General features: G+C 38.7%; 1 protein-coding gene across 2 annotated transcripts in view; it reads right to left on the bottom strand.

Moving 5' to 3' along the window:
- Positions 1-3,558: 3,558 nt before the first annotated feature.
- The window catches only part of LOC107584713 (solute carrier organic anion transporter family member 1C1-like), a 19,935-nt gene continuing 2,836 nt past the window's right edge, over positions 3,559-20,657 (bottom strand). The window contains exons 4-16 of one of the 2 annotated variants that reach the window (XM_016271419.1): positions 20,374-20,515; positions 14,127-14,259; positions 13,895-14,022; positions 13,539-13,685; positions 9,174-9,272; positions 7,866-8,096; positions 7,440-7,604; positions 6,772-6,967; positions 5,965-6,130; positions 5,647-5,831; positions 4,424-4,488; positions 4,208-4,325; positions 3,559-3,982 (exon numbers count right to left, since the gene is read on the bottom strand). In XM_016271419.1, coding sequence (XP_016126905.1) covers positions 3,805-3,982; positions 4,208-4,325; positions 4,424-4,488; positions 5,647-5,831; positions 5,965-6,130; positions 6,772-6,967; positions 7,440-7,604; positions 7,866-8,096; positions 9,174-9,272; positions 13,539-13,685; positions 13,895-14,022; positions 14,127-14,259; positions 20,374-20,515 — 1,953 coding nt within the window. In that variant the 3' untranslated portion in view covers positions 3,559-3,804. Of the gene's footprint in view, positions 3,983-4,207; positions 4,326-4,423; positions 4,489-5,646; positions 5,832-5,964; positions 6,131-6,771; positions 6,968-7,439; positions 7,605-7,865; positions 8,097-9,173; positions 9,273-13,538; positions 13,686-13,894; positions 14,023-14,126; positions 14,260-19,780; positions 19,919-20,373; positions 20,516-20,657 lie in introns of those variants that run through there. The other variant, XM_016271420.1, reaches the window with a different exon arrangement.

Genomic DNA, 20,657 nt, shown 5'->3' with positions numbered 1-20,657 from the left:
TTCGCGTCCGAAGGACGAGCATATCAGTACGAGGTCCTGCCCTCCGGGCTGTCCCTGTTGCCCCGTGTCTTCACGTAAGTTGCGGAGGTACCCCTTGTTCCCTTGAGAGAACAGAGCATTCGCAGTCTCAACTACCTCGACGAAGCAGTCTCAGGATCAGTTGTGCGAACACAGGGATTTGGTGCTCTCACACCTCAGCCTGTTGGGCCTTCGGGTCAACTGGGAAAAGAGCAAACTCTCCCCAATGCAGAGGATCGCTTTTCCCGGTATGGAGGTGACTCGGTAAGAGCAGGATGGCGGTCCCACTGAACAGTTTCAGAGGCTCCTGGGGCATATGGCAGCTACGGCGGCAGTCACGCCGCTGAGGTTGCTCCATATGAGACCGCTGCAGCACTGGCTCCATGGCCGAGTCCCGAGGTGGGCGTGGCAACGCGGCACCTTCCGGGTCCAAGTTACACCGGCCTGCCGCCAAACCTTCACCCTGTGGTCAGACCTTGCGTTCCTCCGGGCAGGAGTGCCCCTGGAGCAGGTCTCCAGGCATTCTGTGGTTTCACGGATGCCTCAACCACCGGCTGCCTTCTTAGCCTTATAGGAAACTTGTGGTCAATTTGCAGTTAATATCTGATAAATGTTGGCAAAGAAATCACACGCTTCACTGGTGAACCAGCAGCAAACCTTTATTAATAATTGACAGTTTGCTGAACCTGGAAGACCTGACCATTTTTTATCTTTATTGGCAACCCTTTCCCACATCTTATTATGTAAGCACGTTTTGTTCATTTGTGACCTTACTGTTGTTAAACTGTGGCCATTTTTAAAAATAAATTAATTCCCATTTTAGATACATTTTCTATGTAAAGGGAATTACATTACTACATAAGAGGAACAATATTGTTGGAATCACTTTCAGAGAGATGTTTATATTGATACATGTACAATTACCTCAAAATGCAATAAATGACACACCCACATCTCTGAGGTTGATGAAGATAAGATAAGAATTATTAATCAATTGAATAATTCAAGGGCTAAATATATATTTGGAATGGATACTGCATTCGTAAAAAATATATAGTGCTTGTTTGCTAAAGCCCTTCGTAAATTTGATAAATGTATCTATTAGAGAAAGTAAATTCCCCTCAAATTGGAAAACTTCTATTATAACCCCAATTTCTAAGGCAGGATCAGTTGATGAGGTTCAGAATTATAGATCAATTTCTATACCCCGTGCAAGCTCTAAAATTTTGGAAAAGTTGGTAGCTAAACAACTTATCAACTATCTAGAAAAACATTATCTACTTCACTCTAAACAGTTTGGCTTTAGGCCTAAGTATGCGACAGAAATGGCAAACTGCTTTCTCACAGAATTTAGAGAGGGAGCTTTAGATAATGGCAATGTAGTAGGTGCAGTGTTTTTAGATCTCAAAAAGGCATTTGATACAGTGAATCCTGAAATTCTCCTAGATAAATTAAGTTTGTTAAGCTTCTCTCAGCAGGCAATAAATTGGTTTAGATCATATTTAGAATCTTGAGATCAGTGTGTTAAAATAAATAATTCAAGATCAGCTTTATGAAACAATGAGATGGGTCTCCCTCAAGGGTCAATTTTGGGTCCACTGTTGTTTTCCTTATTTGTCAATGATTTGCCAAATTGTTGTAAGCAAACTAAATGTCAGTTATATGCAGATGACACAGTCATTTGTGTATCGGCACAGACTCCACGCTTAGGTGCAGATATATTAACAAATGAAATGACTGGTGTGTCACAGTGGCTGCAAAACAACTGTTTGACCATGAATCTCAATGTGGTTTTCAATTAGAAGGAAGGAAATGAGTGGTTTTATAATTAAGATCAATCAAAAGGCAATAGAGACAGTTAACAATTTTAAATATTTAGGTGTTATTTTAGATTCTCATTTGAAAATTGATGTGCGTGTAAAGAGGCTGTGTAGAACAATCAGAACGAACTTGAATTGTTTTTGCATGATTAGAACATATATACTGTATCTCTAAAAGCAGCTAAGTTATACATGCATGCAATGGTATTTTCGCATTTAACTTAATGTGTGACTGTCTGGAGTCAGGTTTCTCAACTGACTATCAAACCTGTTAGATCTTTATATAAACAAACACTAAAAACTTTGGACAAGAAACCAAATAGATGGCATCATTGTAATATTTTACAAAAACATAATTTGCATAGTTTTGAAAATTTTATTAATTTGTCTCTTATTAAAATGGTTTTTAAATGTGTAAATAATATTGCTCCAGAAATGATATGCCAATTAATATCAAAACAGAGTAGTAAGGGGATCACTACAAGAGGTGCAACTAATCAGAATTGCACAGTACCAAAGAGAAAAACTAAATTTGCCCAATCCACATTTTCAGTTCAAGGTACACTGCTTTGGAACAGCCTGCCAGCTGAACTGAAAATGCAAACAGAGTTGAACATTTTTTAAAGAAATTAAAAAAAGTGGTTCAAACAAAAGCAGGTTTGTGAACACTGATGGTCGTACACAGTCTCATTTTTTATTTTTATTTTTACTTTTCGCTTAGTTGTTTTACTGTTGTTAAAATAGCCTAACCAGGGACTGGGGCTGCAAATTAGCCTTTGGCTAGAAGCCTATATGTGGAGCATCGGCTGCTTGAAATTGTAGCAATGTTATACTGTATTGTCTCTGTTAAATAAACTAGTAAATAAATAAATATATATTAAAAAAGCCAAAACCTCAACATAATTACTAAAACTTTAACTAAAATTAAAATGAAAACAGAAAATATAAAATGAAAATGTAATTCAAATCAAAATCTAGTATATCAATAATACTATAATAACACAACTAAAGAACTCTCGTCAGTTAGATGCTAATATATTTATCATTATAGTTATTGTTATTTTGAACAGGCCACACCAATAATAATCAATAACAAAAAGTATAACTGCAATGTTTTAAAAAATTGCTCTAACTCAAAGAGAATAGCTAAGTCCATAAGACAACTATGATGACACAGAGGAAAGATATCGTTGGAATCACTTCCAGAGTTATTTTTGTCCAGCTGGTGAAACATAAAAACAAAATTCACCCTACAGAGCTCATTAATGCAAATTGCAAGATAAACTTGTACACTCACATAAAAAATAAAAAAAAAACACTCACATTTTCTTTTTCTGTAACGTTTGTCTTCTATAACTTTTGTCTGAGGGTTTTTTTTTTTAAACAAACAAATGTTTTTATCTTTTACTTTTTTAAATATTATACCATTATGTAATGTGAATTGTAATATATTTATTTGCCTATTAATCTGTCAATGTTCAAAGCATTCCTCTTTTTATTTATTATTATTATTATTATTTTTAATAGCATAACAACACTGACCGCTGAAATTTGGGGGAGGGGCAGCTCAGATGGGGAAACTGAAACTGCTTATAATTTATCTCAGTAATGTTGTTGCCACATTCAACTTATAACTGTGCCTTTCCAAGAAAAAAATAAAGACTGTAATATGAAAAGCCACATACTAAAGAACAGAGATTTCTTTTTTAAAATATATTTATTAAGAGATACAAGCTCTGGATCATGAAACACATGGTACAGTAGAGCATAAAGAGTGTTATGACTTGCATTGGTTTCCTTATGGTCTGCTGTTCTGGTCATTGATTTTATTAGTAGTTCTTCACCCATTAATTTATCAGCACTGTCTCCTAAATTCCCTGAAAGAGCTACAAAAGATGATAGCTCATCGCTAACATTCAGTATTGGTGCTTGCTGTTTTTTCTCTGGGAACAGTATCAGTTTTGGATCAGTCAGGATGGCACATCTCTGGAGACTGAAATTCGGTTTCATTTTGCTTGCTGGCTGTTGGCTGTAATGCTTTGACTTCTTCTTTTCTAAACTGCTTCCGCAGAAGCACAATAACAGCAATGATGAAGAAGTAGGAACATCCACTTAAACATGTGGTCAGACTCAAGAAGATCACTCTGAAAACAGGACACCAAGAGATCCATGCTTTACATACAATCCAATTTGTTTTTCAAATGTGAGCTTAAACTTTGGAAGTGATTGAATCGGATATTTTATAACAGAAATATATATTTGCATGGGTACTTAAAGACTTGATACTATAATCATCCCCCCCCCCCCACACACACATTTTTGTATTCTAATAAAGACAATAGTGTGTAATTACAAGCAAACATACACACCTGTACATATTTGAGTCGTACATACGACAGGCTCCTCTGTGCCCGCAGCCCTTTACTCCCCATTTTAAACACGTTGAGTCAATGAGAGCTCCAAAATATACAGGAGCAGGAATACCACCTCCAGAAAAATATTAGACAATAATTCAGTTTATTCAAAACATAATATACACTAAATTATTATAGCTTATGAATTATTGTTTACTATATTGCTTTTACCTAGTATTCGCATCACAAGAGTTTGAATACCCAACGCCAGCGACTTAAGCTCAGGTGTAATGCATCTAAAAACATATGTAATATACAGTAAATACTTTTCATCTTTCATCCTTTAAATCTGAAAATGCATCTGAAAGCAAGTAGTTTCTGTGTTCTGTGTGGAATTACAACTAAATAGTTAAATGATTATTAAATATTTAATTTGATAAACTATAAGATTATACTTTATTTTGATGATGCCCTTTAGAAATTCTGTTGACAAAATAACTTTGTATCTACATGCCAACTAACTCTCATATTAGTAGACTGTTACACTGTAAAAAAATTATTGTGATTTTAACAGTAAAAGACTGTAAAAATGCTACAGTAAAAAATTCCCATACTATATACGGTGAATAAATGTAATTACATTTAATGTAATTTCACAGTTTTTGGAAGTGAAAAAGAAAAAGTCATTGTATAATTTCCAGTGAAAAACCGCAAATTGACACTCCCAGAATTCCCTGCATGACACTTCATAGTTTTTTTTTTTTGTTGAAATAACATGTTTCTTCTTATTTTTTTCTTATCAGTTGTGTACATTAGGGTTTAATCTTACATCTAATGTTGTTAAATTAATGTTTATTGCATTATTTCAGTATCATGTGTGTCACCATGATGGGGTTTAGTGTTTGTGTGAATGAGACTGTGTGCACCTTCTATGTATAAGTATTGCCCACCTCAGCTCGTATAAAAGCTGTTTGTGATGAGCTTTGGTTCATCATGTGACTTTCTCATCACCACCAGTTTTTGGTGGTTATCGGTTCATTACAATGGTTCAAAACAGATATTAACACTTCAATATGTTGGTTTATTAACATTACATCAGTTAATGAAATTAACTGTGATTAATTGTATTGTGAATTTAAGTTAAGTCTGTAAAACCTAAAATGTTGCTACCATATTTTTTTTACGGTGAAGTTCTGGCAACCACAGCTGACGGTATTTTACTGTAAATGTCACAGATTTATTTTTACAGTGTAGGTTAGGTTTAGTATAATAAGTTGACATGTATACTTGCAAAGTCAGTAGAATGTCGGTTGGTGAACCATCAAAACACTGTGTTCCCAAATGTAATAATATAAATGAGAAAATGTGAGAGTATTTGCATGAGCAAAACTCGCTGACACAATTCTTGCCTTACAAAAGACCAGTAACTAAATTCTGTCCTGACGGTAACTGACCGTATAGTGATCATGTATCCAGGAGTAGTGCCCAGCGAGTTGATGAAGGAGCTGAGGACAGATACCGCCATGTAGGAGGTGAAACTCCGAGTACATCCTGGCCCACGAGGACACTGGCCTAGAGACATAGATCTGCTGCCCTCTACTGGTGAGGGGGTTAAGACACAGCTGCAGTTGTGAAAAACCTGTGATCATCATATGCAAATGAGATGAAAATAAATATTATTATTGCAAATTATAGTATGCAAATGATACTTACAATACTCCTTGTGTGCCTAGGGTTTAGAAAAGTGCAGTTTTAGATAGATCTAATTATACCGTGTTTTTGCCTTGTCCAGTGGAGGAGGTGCATCCAGCCAAACAGGGCGACACGTATGTAATGCCACTGTCAGAGCACACAGGATCCCATTCAGATGTAGAGCAGGAACAGTCCTGGTTACACTGAGACATGAGTGAGTGCTCATCATGTGATATTTCAGGGGTCCTGAGGAGGAATTCTGAGATTGGTGATTGTTTCCAGTTGGAAACACAGTTTTCTGGCTGAGAGCCACCGTTCATTTATAGCAGTGGTTCTCAATAGTTTTTTTTTAAAGTCACCATTTAAAACTAGAAACAACAACAAAAAAACGTGCTTTTTGTTCTGCTTTATACTATCTGTATTCGAAAATAAAAAAATATTTGTAAAACTTTTATATTAAATCTAAAACTAAATTATTAAATAATAACATTGATTTGCATGGATATTATGAAATATATTATAGATGTATTTCATATTAATATATCATATGAAACAATACACTACATTTATTTATTATTTACCTTGATTATTTAATTTTTTTATTCATGTAACCCATAAGGTTATGCTTGAGAGGATGGTAATTGTAACACAACTTCAAAAACCACAAAGTATCATAAATGTGATGCATACAACAGTGATGTACAACAAATACTCTTGTGTGTAGAACAGAATCTGCTGGATTAATGATACAGACAAGGATTTCAGTGGAATGCAGAAAAGAAAGAAACTGGATAATTTTAAAAGTGAGGAAATGAACAAGATTTCCCTTTATGATATATACTACATTTTGTGAACTGTTGACTTACAGAGGTATACAAATACTTTACCCATTGTAGGACACAGTAAGCCCTGCCACAGGCACATTGTCACACTTTGTGCTAAAATGGAAGAGGAGAAGAAGGAAGGCTGTGAGGGAGGTGATGAAGGAGAGCTGAGCCCCTGCCACGACGCTCAACTTGTATCTTTTCATTAACAAACCACCCAGGAATATTCCCACAGCAACCACAGGCAGGATCAGGACACCTACGGGACATGGTATGTCTTTACTTTCAATTAATTTCAAGCCTGACATGCATCTCTGTGTGTTACGCTGTATGGCTGGGTTTCTTGTTTTCAGGGTGACAGATAAATTTGCACCAAAATACTTTAGTTGAATTTTACACATGGCCAATCACATAAAAAACAAAAAAATACGGTCAATAAGTCAATAAGCCCTTTTTCACAAGAGATAAACTGGAATAACACTGAAAAAAAAAAGTCAAAATAAAATAAAATAGTTGACACAAAATACTGGCATTTTCTTATTTTGGTATACATGCTTATTATTTTTTATTTATAAATATTACTTTTACACAAATCCTATATATGAAGATTTTAAAATTGTAGGGTTTTTTCATAAGCACAACTGAAGACACTGAATGAAGACCAGACATTAAATAAAACAATCAACTGCCTCTATCTTTACTAGAAAGGGTTTACTTTGAAGGGTTCTTACCGATAAGGAAGTTTGCTCTTGATGCAGACTGGCCAAACTGTTGCTCCATGTATTTGGCTTTGAAGGTGAGCAAGCCGATGAAAGAGTTGAACTTCAAAACAATCCCACACAGCAACAGGAAGTATGCAGGAGTGCACAGGAGTTTTTTCAGGGAAGGCAAGAATCCTTAACATTTACATAACAGAATACAGAGAATGAAGTGAGCTTTTTCATAAAGATTTGCATAGACGTTAGCATAACTTCATGTAAAACATGTAATCATCTTTAAGACTTATACGCTACGTGTCTTACAAATTGGAGTGACTCCTGGTTAAATACAGCCATTTCTAATATGAATTTGTTCGTTTTAAAGAGAAAAAGGAATGAGAATGGAAAAAAAAAGTTCAATCAATTATGGATTTGTTAAAAAAGTTGGAAGGAAGTTGCCTTTTGAAATGTTGGCCAGTTTCACTGAGTGTGTGTTTGGGAGGACAGATTGCTCCTTGTTGCTCTGATCCACATTAAAGTTTTCATTCCATTCCTCTCCTTGTATGGGTAAAGATCTGGGCAGGAACCAAAAAGGAACACCAGCAAGTACTAAGATGGCAGATGACACAAAGAATCCCAGCCACCAAGCGCCCACCCAGCGTGCATCCTGTGGTGTGATGGTCACACTATCTGCAGGGGAAAGAGAACAAATACTTAAATTATACAACATTTAGACAACATGATAGGTCATTCTTAGCAAATACCAAGTATTTATAGTAATTTTTTGCTGCTAACCATAAGATTATGACTAAAGTATGATAGTATTTCAGCCCAGTGAAAGTACATTTGGAATTCAGATACTTACAATTTTGGTAAATTGACAAATTTTGGTAGTATCATTCACTTTTGGTGTGTCTTATAATAATAACACATATTAAATTATCATGTTTTTTTCTCCATACATATGTTGAACGTTTGAGCCAATAAAAATAAATAAAGACAGTAAAAGAAACTTTGATAATTTGGTTTGATTATAATTTCAGTAAAATATCAATTTAAACTGAATTGTCTGATTCTTTATTACAAACCAAAATGTAGCAGCCCTGAATGAAGTTGTGCAATAAAACAATTTGGCTAATGATCACATTAAAAACAGACATTAAAACATAAAATTAAGTCATAATGATGCAAATAACACAATCCCACTTTATATTAAATGTCTTTAACTACTATGGTATTATAAAATTAAGCATGTGGTACAATATTATACACAAATATGATGTTGGGCAAAACTCTTGCCAAGTTTGCATATGGGCAGGTTTAGGGGTAGATTTGTCAAAAAATGCCATTGCATATGTAATTACAAGTAGTACATGTAATTATAATTTAAGTACATTGTAACAACATGCACAGTGTTATATATTTTAAATGTAAGAACATGGTAGTCAAATTACCCCATTATTAAACAGTAAAGTGAGCTCCATGAAATAAATAAATAAATAAATGTTTTGTTGTATTTTGGTTAGTTCAGATGGCCAGCTGTCATTTAATTAATTAATTTGTTTGTTTGTTTGTGTGTGTGTTTGCTTGCTTGCTTGTTTGTTTGTTTACAAAGGATGGTGCCACTGTGTAAACATTCAGACCCCAGAAGCACATTAAGACTAAAACAAAAAATAATAATAATAATAAAAACAAGATTTAAAATACAAACTAAACTTCATACTAATACACACAGTACTGGTGAAACTGATTAAACTGGATGCTTACCAACACTGACAAATCCAATATCCACATACAGTTTGGCACACATGGAGCCTAGTAGGAATCCAAACATGGGACCCAGCAGCATAATGGTCTGAAGACACGCTAAACATCACAAGAGAGATATTCATTAAACATTATACTATGGAAATTGAAATGTATTGCTCTGATGTTGCACTTATCAAGCTTGTGGAAAAAAAAGTACACTTTAGCATGTATGTATGTATGTATGTATTTATTTACTTGAACTTATGAAAACAATAAGCTTTAACAGAATATTCAGAAGTGAGAAATTAATGTAATGTTTTCATAAACTTATTACTCATTACATGCTAATTAAAATTCATTACTTTATAGTTTATATTAAATGCAGTTAGCTGAACTTCATATGTAATTTCTTAATAGTAAACTAAACTATACTTTCATGCCAATTCTACTGAAACTTGCATGTCACATATATAAATGTATAACAGTAATGACATATTTGTAATTATAAAGTTGCATTTAAATTAAATATTAACTTAATATAATTAACTTTCATAATCTCGTCATTTACATGTGCTTTCGTAACTCAACAAGACTTCTTCAAAGCATGTCAAAAGATTATATAAACACAATGATTAAAAGGGGACATCGGGTGCAAAATGCACAAATACAATTTGCATATAAATGTGTTTTAGCAGTGTGTGGACACAACCACCCTAAAATGATAAAAATCCATTGACTCCTTTTGTTTATCCCCAAAAAACCTAAACAGTCTCAATTATCAAGCCGTTTTGATTTTCTCAGCAGTATGACGTCATACTGCTCAGGCCCCATCCACGACTCTGTGAGGAGCGAGAGGACGTGGGAGAATTCACAAAAAGGCAATCTTTAATAATCCATAAACGGGAACAAGGAACACACGCGTAGCAACGGGGATGGACACTGGACGCTAGACATGGGAACACACAGGGCTTAAGTACTTAACTAAACGAGGGGATGACGAGACACACCTGGACTCAATGAAACACAATAGGAACAGGAACAGGAAATAAACCAAATATGGGCATGTAACACACAAGGGAAAACTAGGTCATGGGAAGCAAAACACAACACAACCGGACAGTCCATCTTCCTGACATATTGCCCCCCTCCCAGAAGGCGCGTCCTCGCACCGAAGAAACAACAGAAGGAGGGACAGATGGGAACTTGGCAGGAGGCTCAGGAGGAGGATGGACACCCGGGAGGGGGCCGGCAGACAGTCCAGGCAGGTGACGATGGAGAGAGGAGCCAAGAAGAAAACAGGAGGAGCCAGGGCGGATCAGACGGAGGGAGGAGCCAGGGAGATGGCAGGAGGGACTTGGAGCATGCGGCGCCAGGTGGGACCCAGGCCACAGCCATAATGTCGACCCACGGTGTAACCGGCGGAGGGAGGAGCCATGGAGGAGGAAGGCTGACGACTTCAGGGGGCCGACCAATGGTGGCGGAGCAGGTGGCGGATGAGCCCGAGGCGGAGACAGAGAACCAATGAGCCAAGGCGACGGGGAGGATCCGGAGGGCCACGGCGGAGCAGATGGCTCAGGCTTCCGAGGTAGAGGTGGGGATCTAGAAGGCCGTCGTGGAGCCAGAGCGACAGAGGATTGAGGAGGAGCCAAAGGGAAGGAGGAGCCTGACAGAGCCGGAGGGACGAGGTGCAGCTGGAGGAGTGGAGTCCCAAGGCGACGGATGGTTGAAGACAGACCAAGACAGAGCCGGAGGGACGAGGGAGCACGATGGAGCAAGTGGACTGATGGGCCATGGCGTAGAGGAGGGAGCTAGGAGCCATGGTGGAGTCGCTCTGTCGACGGGCCGAGGTGGAGTCTGGGACTCAGAGGCTGGAGGCGGAGGCAAGGGATTCTCCAGCCACGGTGATGATGGAGCATGGCTGACCCACGGAGCTCGCACCACACTGATGGTGGGCTGAGGGCGAGCAGAGAGGCTGCCAGATGACAGTGGTGGAGGAGGCAAGAGTGGGCGGGCATTTGTGAGCCTCCAGGCATTCAGGGCTAAACTCAGGGACAGGAGCCCTCTTTCGTTCGGAGTTATACAGTCCCAGATCCATAATTAGCTCACCCTCAGCCACGGTGCAGGGGGCGGAGCTCCTCTCCACGCTCTCACTGTCCACGGCTTTCTCCCTCGTGGCAGGTGTTGTAGCCGGCTCTCGCACCTTGTCTGACGATCCGTGAGGCTCTGGCTCCGTGGCGATCCTCAGCTCTGTCGCACTCCTAGGCGGTCGCAACGTGCTCTCCATCAATGGTGGGCTCGGTCTTGCGCTCCACGCAGCGGGGGATGGTGGGCTGGGCACTGGGCCTGGCTGTGTTCTGGATCGGAGGTAGACACTCTCCAGACACCGGATGATAGCCTCCCTCCAGCACCGTCCGGTGGTGTCTGGGAGGTCGACAGGGTGGTAGTAGTTTGCCCCAATCCAGAACAGGGAGTTCAGTGCAGCGTCGTCGAATGCAATTAAAACGGCAAGCTGGCTGAACTCCACAGCATACTCCAAGAGGGACAGGTCCTTGCGGGCGAGGGAGGTAAACTTAGCTCCTAGGGAATCCATGGGTAACACGGGGAAAAACAGAAAACAAACACTGTAAAAAACACGTAAAACAAAAACGCAAATAAACTATTTAAAGGTCCAGTGTTCTGTCACAGTTGCCTACTGTGAGGAGCGAAGGAGCGAGGAGACATGGGAGAATTCACGAAAAGGCAATCTTTAATAATCCATTCACAGGAACAAGGAACACACACGTAGCAACGTGGATGGACGATAGACACTGGACACTAGACATGGGAACACACAGGGCTTAAGTACTTAACTAAATGAGGGGATGACGAGACACACCTGGACTCAATGAAACACAATAGGAACAGGAACAGGAAGGAAACCAAATATGGGCATGTAACACACAAGGGAAAACTAGGTCATGGGAAGCAAAACACAACATAGCCAGTCCATCTTCCTGACACAAACTCGGAAAACAGTTTTCATCGCTTCCGCTTGTCGGAAAACATGCTAACAGTCGAAATAAATAATAGCGATATCTATGGACTTTTAAGATAATCAGTTAAACTAGCTAGCTGTTTTTATTGTTGACATTTTATTCAATTTTTTTATATACATAAATGTTAGTGAAAAGAAAGAAAGTAATTTTTTTTTTTTAGATATCATTCCGCACATGTGATGGACGTTGATTATGATAATCTTTCGTATCTACTTTGAAGGCATCTTAAGTAAAACTGATCATATTTAACAAAGCATATGCAAACCGCTTGAAACGGAAGCGGCAAGACCAGGTTAACAGAATACAGAAGTCTGTTGCACATAACCACTACTATCATATTTCCGCACTCAGCCAGTTTACACTATCTGCCATTAACTGTAGTGACAACAATGTCTCGAAAGCAATGCAGGTGTTTTGTAGTTGGATGTAAAAGTGAACATAAGAGTCTTCATTTTCTCCTGACATCAGAGCCACTGAGGACACAGTGGATTAGTTTTGTTTTTGATGGTAACGTGCCACAGAATACACAAAAATCAGAAGAGAGGGGAGGGGTGAGCAGTAGCTAATTATAATTTAAAGAGACATGCACCGAAACGGGTCACTGTAAACAGAGCTGTTTTTGACAGGGTAAAAAGGGTGTTGTTTTGCATGACCATTGAGGAATTTTAATCAAGGTATGTTTCAGTATTTCATGAAGACCCTAAAGAATCATACCAACTTGCAGAAAATGGGTATCCGATGTCCCCTTTAATGTAGTGGTTTTCAAACCTGTCCTGGAGGACTCCCAGGCTAGCACTCCACGTTTCATATGTCTCCCTTATCACTCTAATAATGAGCTGATAAGTTGAATCGGTGTGTTATATGAGGGACACAAAATGTGCAGTGCTGGGGGTCCTCCAGGACAAGTTTGAAAACCCCTGCTTTAATGTACTTTAGAGTAAAACTTTAAGTAATACTTAAGTGTGTAAATAAAATTGTACTGCCTTTTCATACACTTAAGTGGCCTTTAATTTCCTTAATATTATATTATCTGCAGGTACATTTTTTAAATATATTTTTTTATATATTTGAAGTACACTGCAAATGCACATTTAACACAATTAAGCACACTGATTAGACATATTGGAGAACTCATGTTTCATTTACTGTATATATCAACACAATAGCTGATATTCAGTTAGAGCAGTTAGGCAAGTGAGTTTGATCAAGGTTGGAGCTAAACTCTGCAGGAAAGTGGACCTTCAGGACCAGAGTTGAGAACCTCTGCACTAGAGTTTCTGACCTCTAGGCTCTATAGTAGAGGTCCTAGAGTCTAGGGGATTAAAAAAGGTATCCATATTTGACTTACCTATGTAAAACGCTGAGTTTTCTGCTTTTGCAAAGTCATCAATATAAGATATGCCGAGTGGTGTGACTGGTGTCTCGCCAATTCCTCTAAGAGCATTACCCAAGAACACATAGATCCACATACTAGATCCAGTGTCCTTCACACAATCTAGGGTTAAAATTGTAGAAATCAGTATGTGTTTTTGATCATCTTGGCCAACTCCATTTTGCAAGATCTTTGAAAGAAAACATTTTTTTTACTATGAGTAGTAAATTACACACTGACATTTAACACTTGTTCAAATCCTGAAAGCTAAATTAGTTCTTCTTCTTTAAAGCCTATCAGGCAATGGGGTACTTTAAATGAGAAGTGGTTACCTGTTCCAGTGTTGTTAGATGACTGAATGTGTGCATTTGAGTAATTGTTTGGAACCATGGGATACTGACAAGGAGATATACTGACAGTCTTATTTAGAAAGCCTTGTATTACTGTGTCATACTCGTACCTGAAGGAGTTTAACCGACACACAGAGAAATAAACATGAGCAGCTTTGTAACAAATGAGAAACTAAGCTAAATGTGGAGAGATAACATGTATATATGAACCCACTGCCTCATGAAAAAGTGTGGTAGTCCAGTGAGAGCTGAGCCAATGGCCATGAGGAAGCAACCCATCCCTATGAGTCGCGGCCTGTGTAGTCTTGCCCCAAAATGACTAACCACTGCCAGAAAGAGCAGGTTACCTACAGAAAAGCATTCAGAGATCAATCAGTCAATAAAGAAATTAAAATACACAAAACATGCAAGCATATTTGTTTATGTTAACATGGAACAGACAAACCAAGCAAAGCAGGCTCATTGGAAAAAAAACATGTCTGTGGCTTCCATTTTTTTCCATTTGTGCTGGCTTCTGCAAGTTTTGAGCTCTTTTATTGTTACTCGTGTTTCACAGGACTTGTACCCGAGTGCTCTGCATCGCAAGTGCAATGCTGTATCTGGTGATCTGCCTCTGTAATCATAATTTATGAGAAAAGGGATAAAATATTATGATTTTTTTCTGCCACTAGTGTTCTCTTCAGTTGGAAATGGCAGAAAATTATATAGTATATACATAGGTACTTTTTTGGAGTTTTACAAAATATAGGTAGTGGCCAATTCTTCTAATGAGTCTATGTTGGTATTTTGTACAAAATCTTACTGTATAAAAAAATGCTCTAATCAGATTGCTCGAAAGCAAAGCAACTACTTGGAATGTTTTACAACATTTCAGTTTTGGTTGTAGTTAGATAATGTTGCAGTAAAGCCACATCTAAAATAAAGTAACCAAAATAAAACATCTTAAAAACATTTAAATAGATTTAGGTTTTCTTCACAAGTGGTGGAGTCCATATAACATAAGTATGGCCACGCAGAAGTGGATCTGTTTGCCTCCGAGGAGTCAACCCACTGTGCCCTCTGATTCTCCATCACACATCCAGCTCAGTATCAGAATAGGGCCTTTCGCACCGCTTTATTTCCAGAACTAAATGTACAGTACTAAAGTACTGGGACGATTTTGCGCGAACTATTACCCAGTACCATTTAAAGAGTTGCATTCGCACTGACAGTGTGTACTAAGAAGTGACATAAGCCGGTCGACAGGGTTGTCATTTGTGCGCGGCGTTCAACAACAGAAACAACAGGAGGATGGAGGACGCTGTGATCGGAGCTGTGTTTTTGTTGTGTCTTGCGAGTTTCACAATAATGGACATGGATAGTCGACGTATACGTAAAGCGATTGAAAGAACGGAAAGGAGGACTAAGAATCTCCAACGACAACTGGCAGTGCTACATTTGCTACAAGTGCCTGCACTTCAGCGTCCGTCCATCTATCGCTGTTCTCCATACTTGCGAAATAAGTTGACACAATGTTTACAGTATGTTTACACAGTGTTTTAAATCATGGCGGGTGAGGGCATTTTCATACGCATTTGGCCAATCAATGTCTACTTACGTCACGATTAGTACCAGTTGTGCTGGTTAGACCCTGCTCCGGAGTAGGAGCTAATTTGGTTCTCGAAAAAGGCAGTCCGGTACTAAAATCTTGCACAGGGTATTGTAGGGGTTGACAGATGCCCCCTTTGAGCCCATGGAGTCAGCCTCTGAGAAGCTCCTGACTCTTATGCTGTAGTCACACTAGACTTACACACTAGACACTAGGCAAAATTTATTTGGACACTGCAACAGTCATGATATGACGTCACACTCAGCAATGTCTTTTTTAAAAACTTAAATTCAACACATAACAAATAATCATAAATCTAAAATGTAGAAACATGGTGGCATTTTATGGACACAGTTAGGTGCTACATTATGGTCACCTGACTTCATGTCCAATGGAATTGGTGCATGTGTACACATGACTCAGATACACATGACTCAGATCGCCGGGAATGGGAATTTCTTCAACGAAAGTTGGTGTTCAGATGTAACAACACTGAAAAATATATACTGTCCTAATTTAGTGGCACTCTTCATAAACTGTAAACATTTCTACTTGCCGTGGCAGTTTTTCTCTTTCATTCTTGCAAATTCCTCCAGATGAGTGTGTCACTGCTAGCAGAACAAATAACTGAAATGGAGCAAAGGTTCCCAGACTCTATTTTAATCATTCTTGGAGATTTTAACAAAGCAAATCTTTCCTGTGAACTGTAAAAATACAGACAATACTTTACATATCCCACCAGAGACAGTAATATGTTGGATCACTGTGACACCACAATAAAGGATGCATATCACTCTGTCCCACGCGGAGCATTTGGGCTCTCTGATCACTGTCTAGTTCATCTCATACCAACCTACCAGCAGAAACTGAAATCAGCTAAACCTGTATTAAGGACTGTTAAAATATGGACTAATGAAGCCGAGTGGGATTTACAAGCTTGTTTTGACTGCACTGATTGGAGTGTTTTTAAAGCTGCAGCCACCAATCTGGATGAGCTCACAGTTACTGTAACTTCATATATCAGTTTCTGTGAGGATATGTGCATTCCTACCAGGATATTCCTGTCATTCAATATTTGATAAACCATGGTTTACAGGGAAACTCAAACAGCTTCGTCATGCCAAGGAGGATGCTTACAGAATTGGGGATAAAATCTTGCATAACCAGGTCAGAAACAGATTAACAGAGGAGATCAGAGTGGCTAAATAAATCTACTCTGAAAAGCTGAGAAAAAAACCCCAACAACCTGGCATCAGTATGGACTGGTCCGAGGAATATCACCATGTACAAGACACCACCCCCACAGTCTGTGGAGAATCAACAACTGGCTGACGATCTGAATGTTTTTTACTGCCTGTTTGAAAAGCCCAGGTTCACACCCCTTTCCTCTGCACTTCACACATTCCCCCCTGCAACCCCCCTCCCTCCCTCTCCTACCATTCAACCTGCGTTTAAGGTTTGTGTACAGGAAATGAACCCGGTCTTCAGAAAACAGAAGACAAAGAAACCTTCAGGCCCAGATGGTGTTTCACCTGTCTGTTTGAAAGTCTGTGCTGACCAACTGGTCCCCATACACAGATCTTCAACAGATCACTGGAGCTGTGTGTGGTCCCCTCCTACTTCATACACTCCACTATCATTCTGGTCCCCAAAATCACTGGACTCGCATCTTGCTCTCACGTCTGTGGTCATGAAGTCGTTTGAAAGACTTGTGTTGGTCTATCTGAAAGACATCACTGGACCCTTGCTGGATCCTCTTCAGTTTGCATACAGAGCAAACAGGTCTGTGGATGATGCAGTCAACATCGGACTGCATTATATTCTGTGACATCTTGATAGACCTGGTACTTACACAAGGATCTTGTTTGAAAACCTCAGTTTGGCCTTCAGTACCATCATGCCTGACATTCTTTCAGCCAAACTGACCCAGCTCTCCATGCCCACCTCAATCTGTCAGTGGATCACCAGCTTCCTGACAGACAGGCAGCAGCTAGTGAGGCTGGGTAAACTCACATCCAGGACTCTCACAATCAGCACTGGCACCTCAGGGATGTGTATTCTCCTTTCTGCTCTTCTCCCTGTATATGAACATATGAACAAATGCACTGCAAAATACCCCGCTGTCAAGCTCCTGAAATTTGCAGATGACACTACCATCATTGCCATCATGCACAACAGAGTGTCTCCTGCTTACAGACAGGAGGTTAAAGAGCTGACTGTCTGGTGCAGTCACAACAACCTGGAGCTCAACATGCTCAGAAAAGTGGAAATGATTGTGGACTTCAGGAGAAAACCCCCTGCACTCCCCCCACTCACCATCAAGGACAGCACTGAGGCTGCATTTTATACATTCTGGTTTCTGGGCACCACCATCTCTCAAGACCGGAAGTGGGACACTCACATAGACTCCATTGCTAAAAATTACCAGCAGAGGTTTTACTTACATTGACAATTGAGGAAATTCAACATGCCACAGGAGCTGCTGAAACAGTACTACTTGGCCATCGTTGAGTCCATCCTGTGTTCATCCATAACTGTCTGGTTTGGTTCAGTTACCAAATCAGACATCAAGAGACTTCAACGGACAGTCAGGACTGCTGAGAAGATTATTGGTCCCTCCCTTCCCAACCTCCAAGATCTTTACGTCTCCAGATTGAGGAAACGGGTTGGTAAAATCACTTTGGACCCCACACACCCAGCCCGCTCTCTATTTCAACTGTTGCCCTCTGGTCAGTGATACAAAGCACCGTCTTTTTTTTTTCTGCAGGCTATATTCAGCCTGAAAAATTTAAACTTTTATAACTATACATTATCCATTATAAATTACACATTAATACATTGCCAAAATTACTGAGAGGAGGTGCTCTATCAACGATAGAGGAATGAAAAGAATTGCAAATTTGTCTTCTGCAACAAAAATACAAACAGTGCAAATGATTCACAAACTACACACAAAATGAGAGAGAAATATACAGAGTGCAACAGAAAAAAATAGTGAAAATTATCTTTATGAACTATATAATAATTATTTACATAATATACATAATATAAATGGATATTACAGACGCTGGCTGTATCGGTATCGGAATTGTTTTTACTGGGACATCACCTAGCATCACAAAGACATAAATTCCAGTGCTTTATCCAATATGTACCGCTATTTCATCCTTGTTTTTGGTTTGTTTTATGTCAAAGTACTCAGTCGTGTGTTTTTCTGGGCTTTTTCAGAGAGTTCTCTCATGCAATGTTACTTTGTGTTTTTCATGCATGCAGGACAGACTTTACTTTTACTTTGCGTTTGTTTAAATTTACAATGAAAAATCCTAAATGGTGGTTCAAAAGACCAAAACCTATGTTTATTGGTTGAATATGGGACAGTTTGAACCAATCTGGGCACAGGGGTGTGACTAAGTATCAACAATCGTTCCTGTTTGGCTCAGAGGAACGAAATGCATTGGTTTCTTCTGACAAATCAATGTTGTCAAAATGTGATGACGTAATCACATGCGCTGCGGAGCCTCTGAATATCCAAATAAGACAAATGAGATATCTCCGAAAAGCTCTTTACAACACTTTTTAAAGCATTCAGACATGATTAGCGGTTCAAAAGTTATTAAACATTTAAGAACAATAGTTATTTTTAGCCGCAGGCGGCTGTCTCGGTCTTTGAGGGTTAATCAATAAAGTTTTCACCCCTTCAAGAGTGAGTGCTGCACCTTTTTGAAGACATCATAATATCTGATGAAGGCCTGGATAACGGCCGAAACGTCATTTTAATCAATAAAGTTGTCATCCCTTCAAGAGTGAGTGCTGCACCTTTTTCAATTGACATTAATACATAGTATCAGAAAATTCTACATCTGTAAATTACATAAACTGTACACTTGTAAATAACATCTTTACATTCATTAAAACAATGTATATATGTTTATATACAACATTATATATGTTTTTCTCTATATTTCTACTTCTATATTATATTGCATTATTTAATTGTCTGTTTTTCTTATATTAGTGTTATATTTCATCTCTACTGTGTAATTCCAATGTATGTTTGCACTATGTCTGTACTTTCTTCTGCACTGGAAGCTCCTGTCACCAAGACAAACAGCTTGTGTGTGTAAACATACTTGCCAATAAAGCTCTTTCTGACTTCTGACTTAACTTTGGCACAGTGTCTCGTTCCCTTTTCAAGGAACTGGGTTACATACTTAACCCTGAGATGTTTATGCAATTATTGGGTCATTTTTGTTGAGGCATTTTTGGACCCTTATACAAACCCATCTCAAAACTTCCATCAATGAGGCCCACAACGGAGCTGGAAAGGTCAAACCTCCTCTCAATCTGAGTGATGGCGCTTTTCATGTAGGTCCCAGATAGAGTTTTGGAAAAGTAGGCGAAGGAAAGGGCCACAATAAAAATCTGGAAGAAAATATAAAATGGAAAGGGAATAAATGATTCAAACTAGTAAAAAATGTTTGGTGACATAAACATGGATTAGAATGACCCACACACACACGCAAACACACACACACACACACACACACACACATATATATATATATATATTATATTGCATTATTTAATTGTCTGTTTTTCTTATATTAGTGTTATATTTCATCTCTACTGTGTAATTCCAATGTATGTTTGCACTATGTCTGTACTTTCTTCTGCACTGGAAGCTCCTGTCACCAAGACAAACGGCTTGTGTGTGTAAACATACTTGCCAATAAAGCTCTTTCTGACTTCTGACTTAACTTTGGCACAGTGTCTCGTTCCCTTTTCAAGGAACTGGGTTACATACTTAACCCTGAGATGTTTATGCAATTATTGGGTCATTTTTGTTGAGGCATTTTTGGACCCTTATACAAACCCATCTCAAAACTTCCATCAATGAGGCCCACAACGGAGCTGGAAAGGTCAAACCTCCTCTCAATCTGAGTGATGGCGCTTTTCATGTAGGTCCCAGATAGAGTTTTGGAAAAGTAGGCGAAGGAAAGGGCCACAATAAAAATCTGGAAGAAAATATAAAATGGAAAGGGAATAAATGATTCAAACTAGTAAAAAATGTTTGGTGACATAAACATGGATTAGAATGACCCACACACACACGCAAACACACACACACACACACACACACACACATATATATATATA

The sequence above is a fragment of the Sinocyclocheilus grahami genome, unplaced genomic scaffold, assembly GCF_001515645.1.
Source record: "Sinocyclocheilus grahami isolate Dianchi unplaced genomic scaffold, SAMN03320097.WGS_v1.1 scaffold62.1, whole genome shotgun sequence".
In the NCBI taxonomy this organism is placed as follows: domain Eukaryota; kingdom Metazoa; phylum Chordata; class Actinopteri; order Cypriniformes; family Cyprinidae; genus Sinocyclocheilus; species Sinocyclocheilus grahami.
This window is presented reverse-complemented; position numbering and strand designations above follow the sequence as displayed.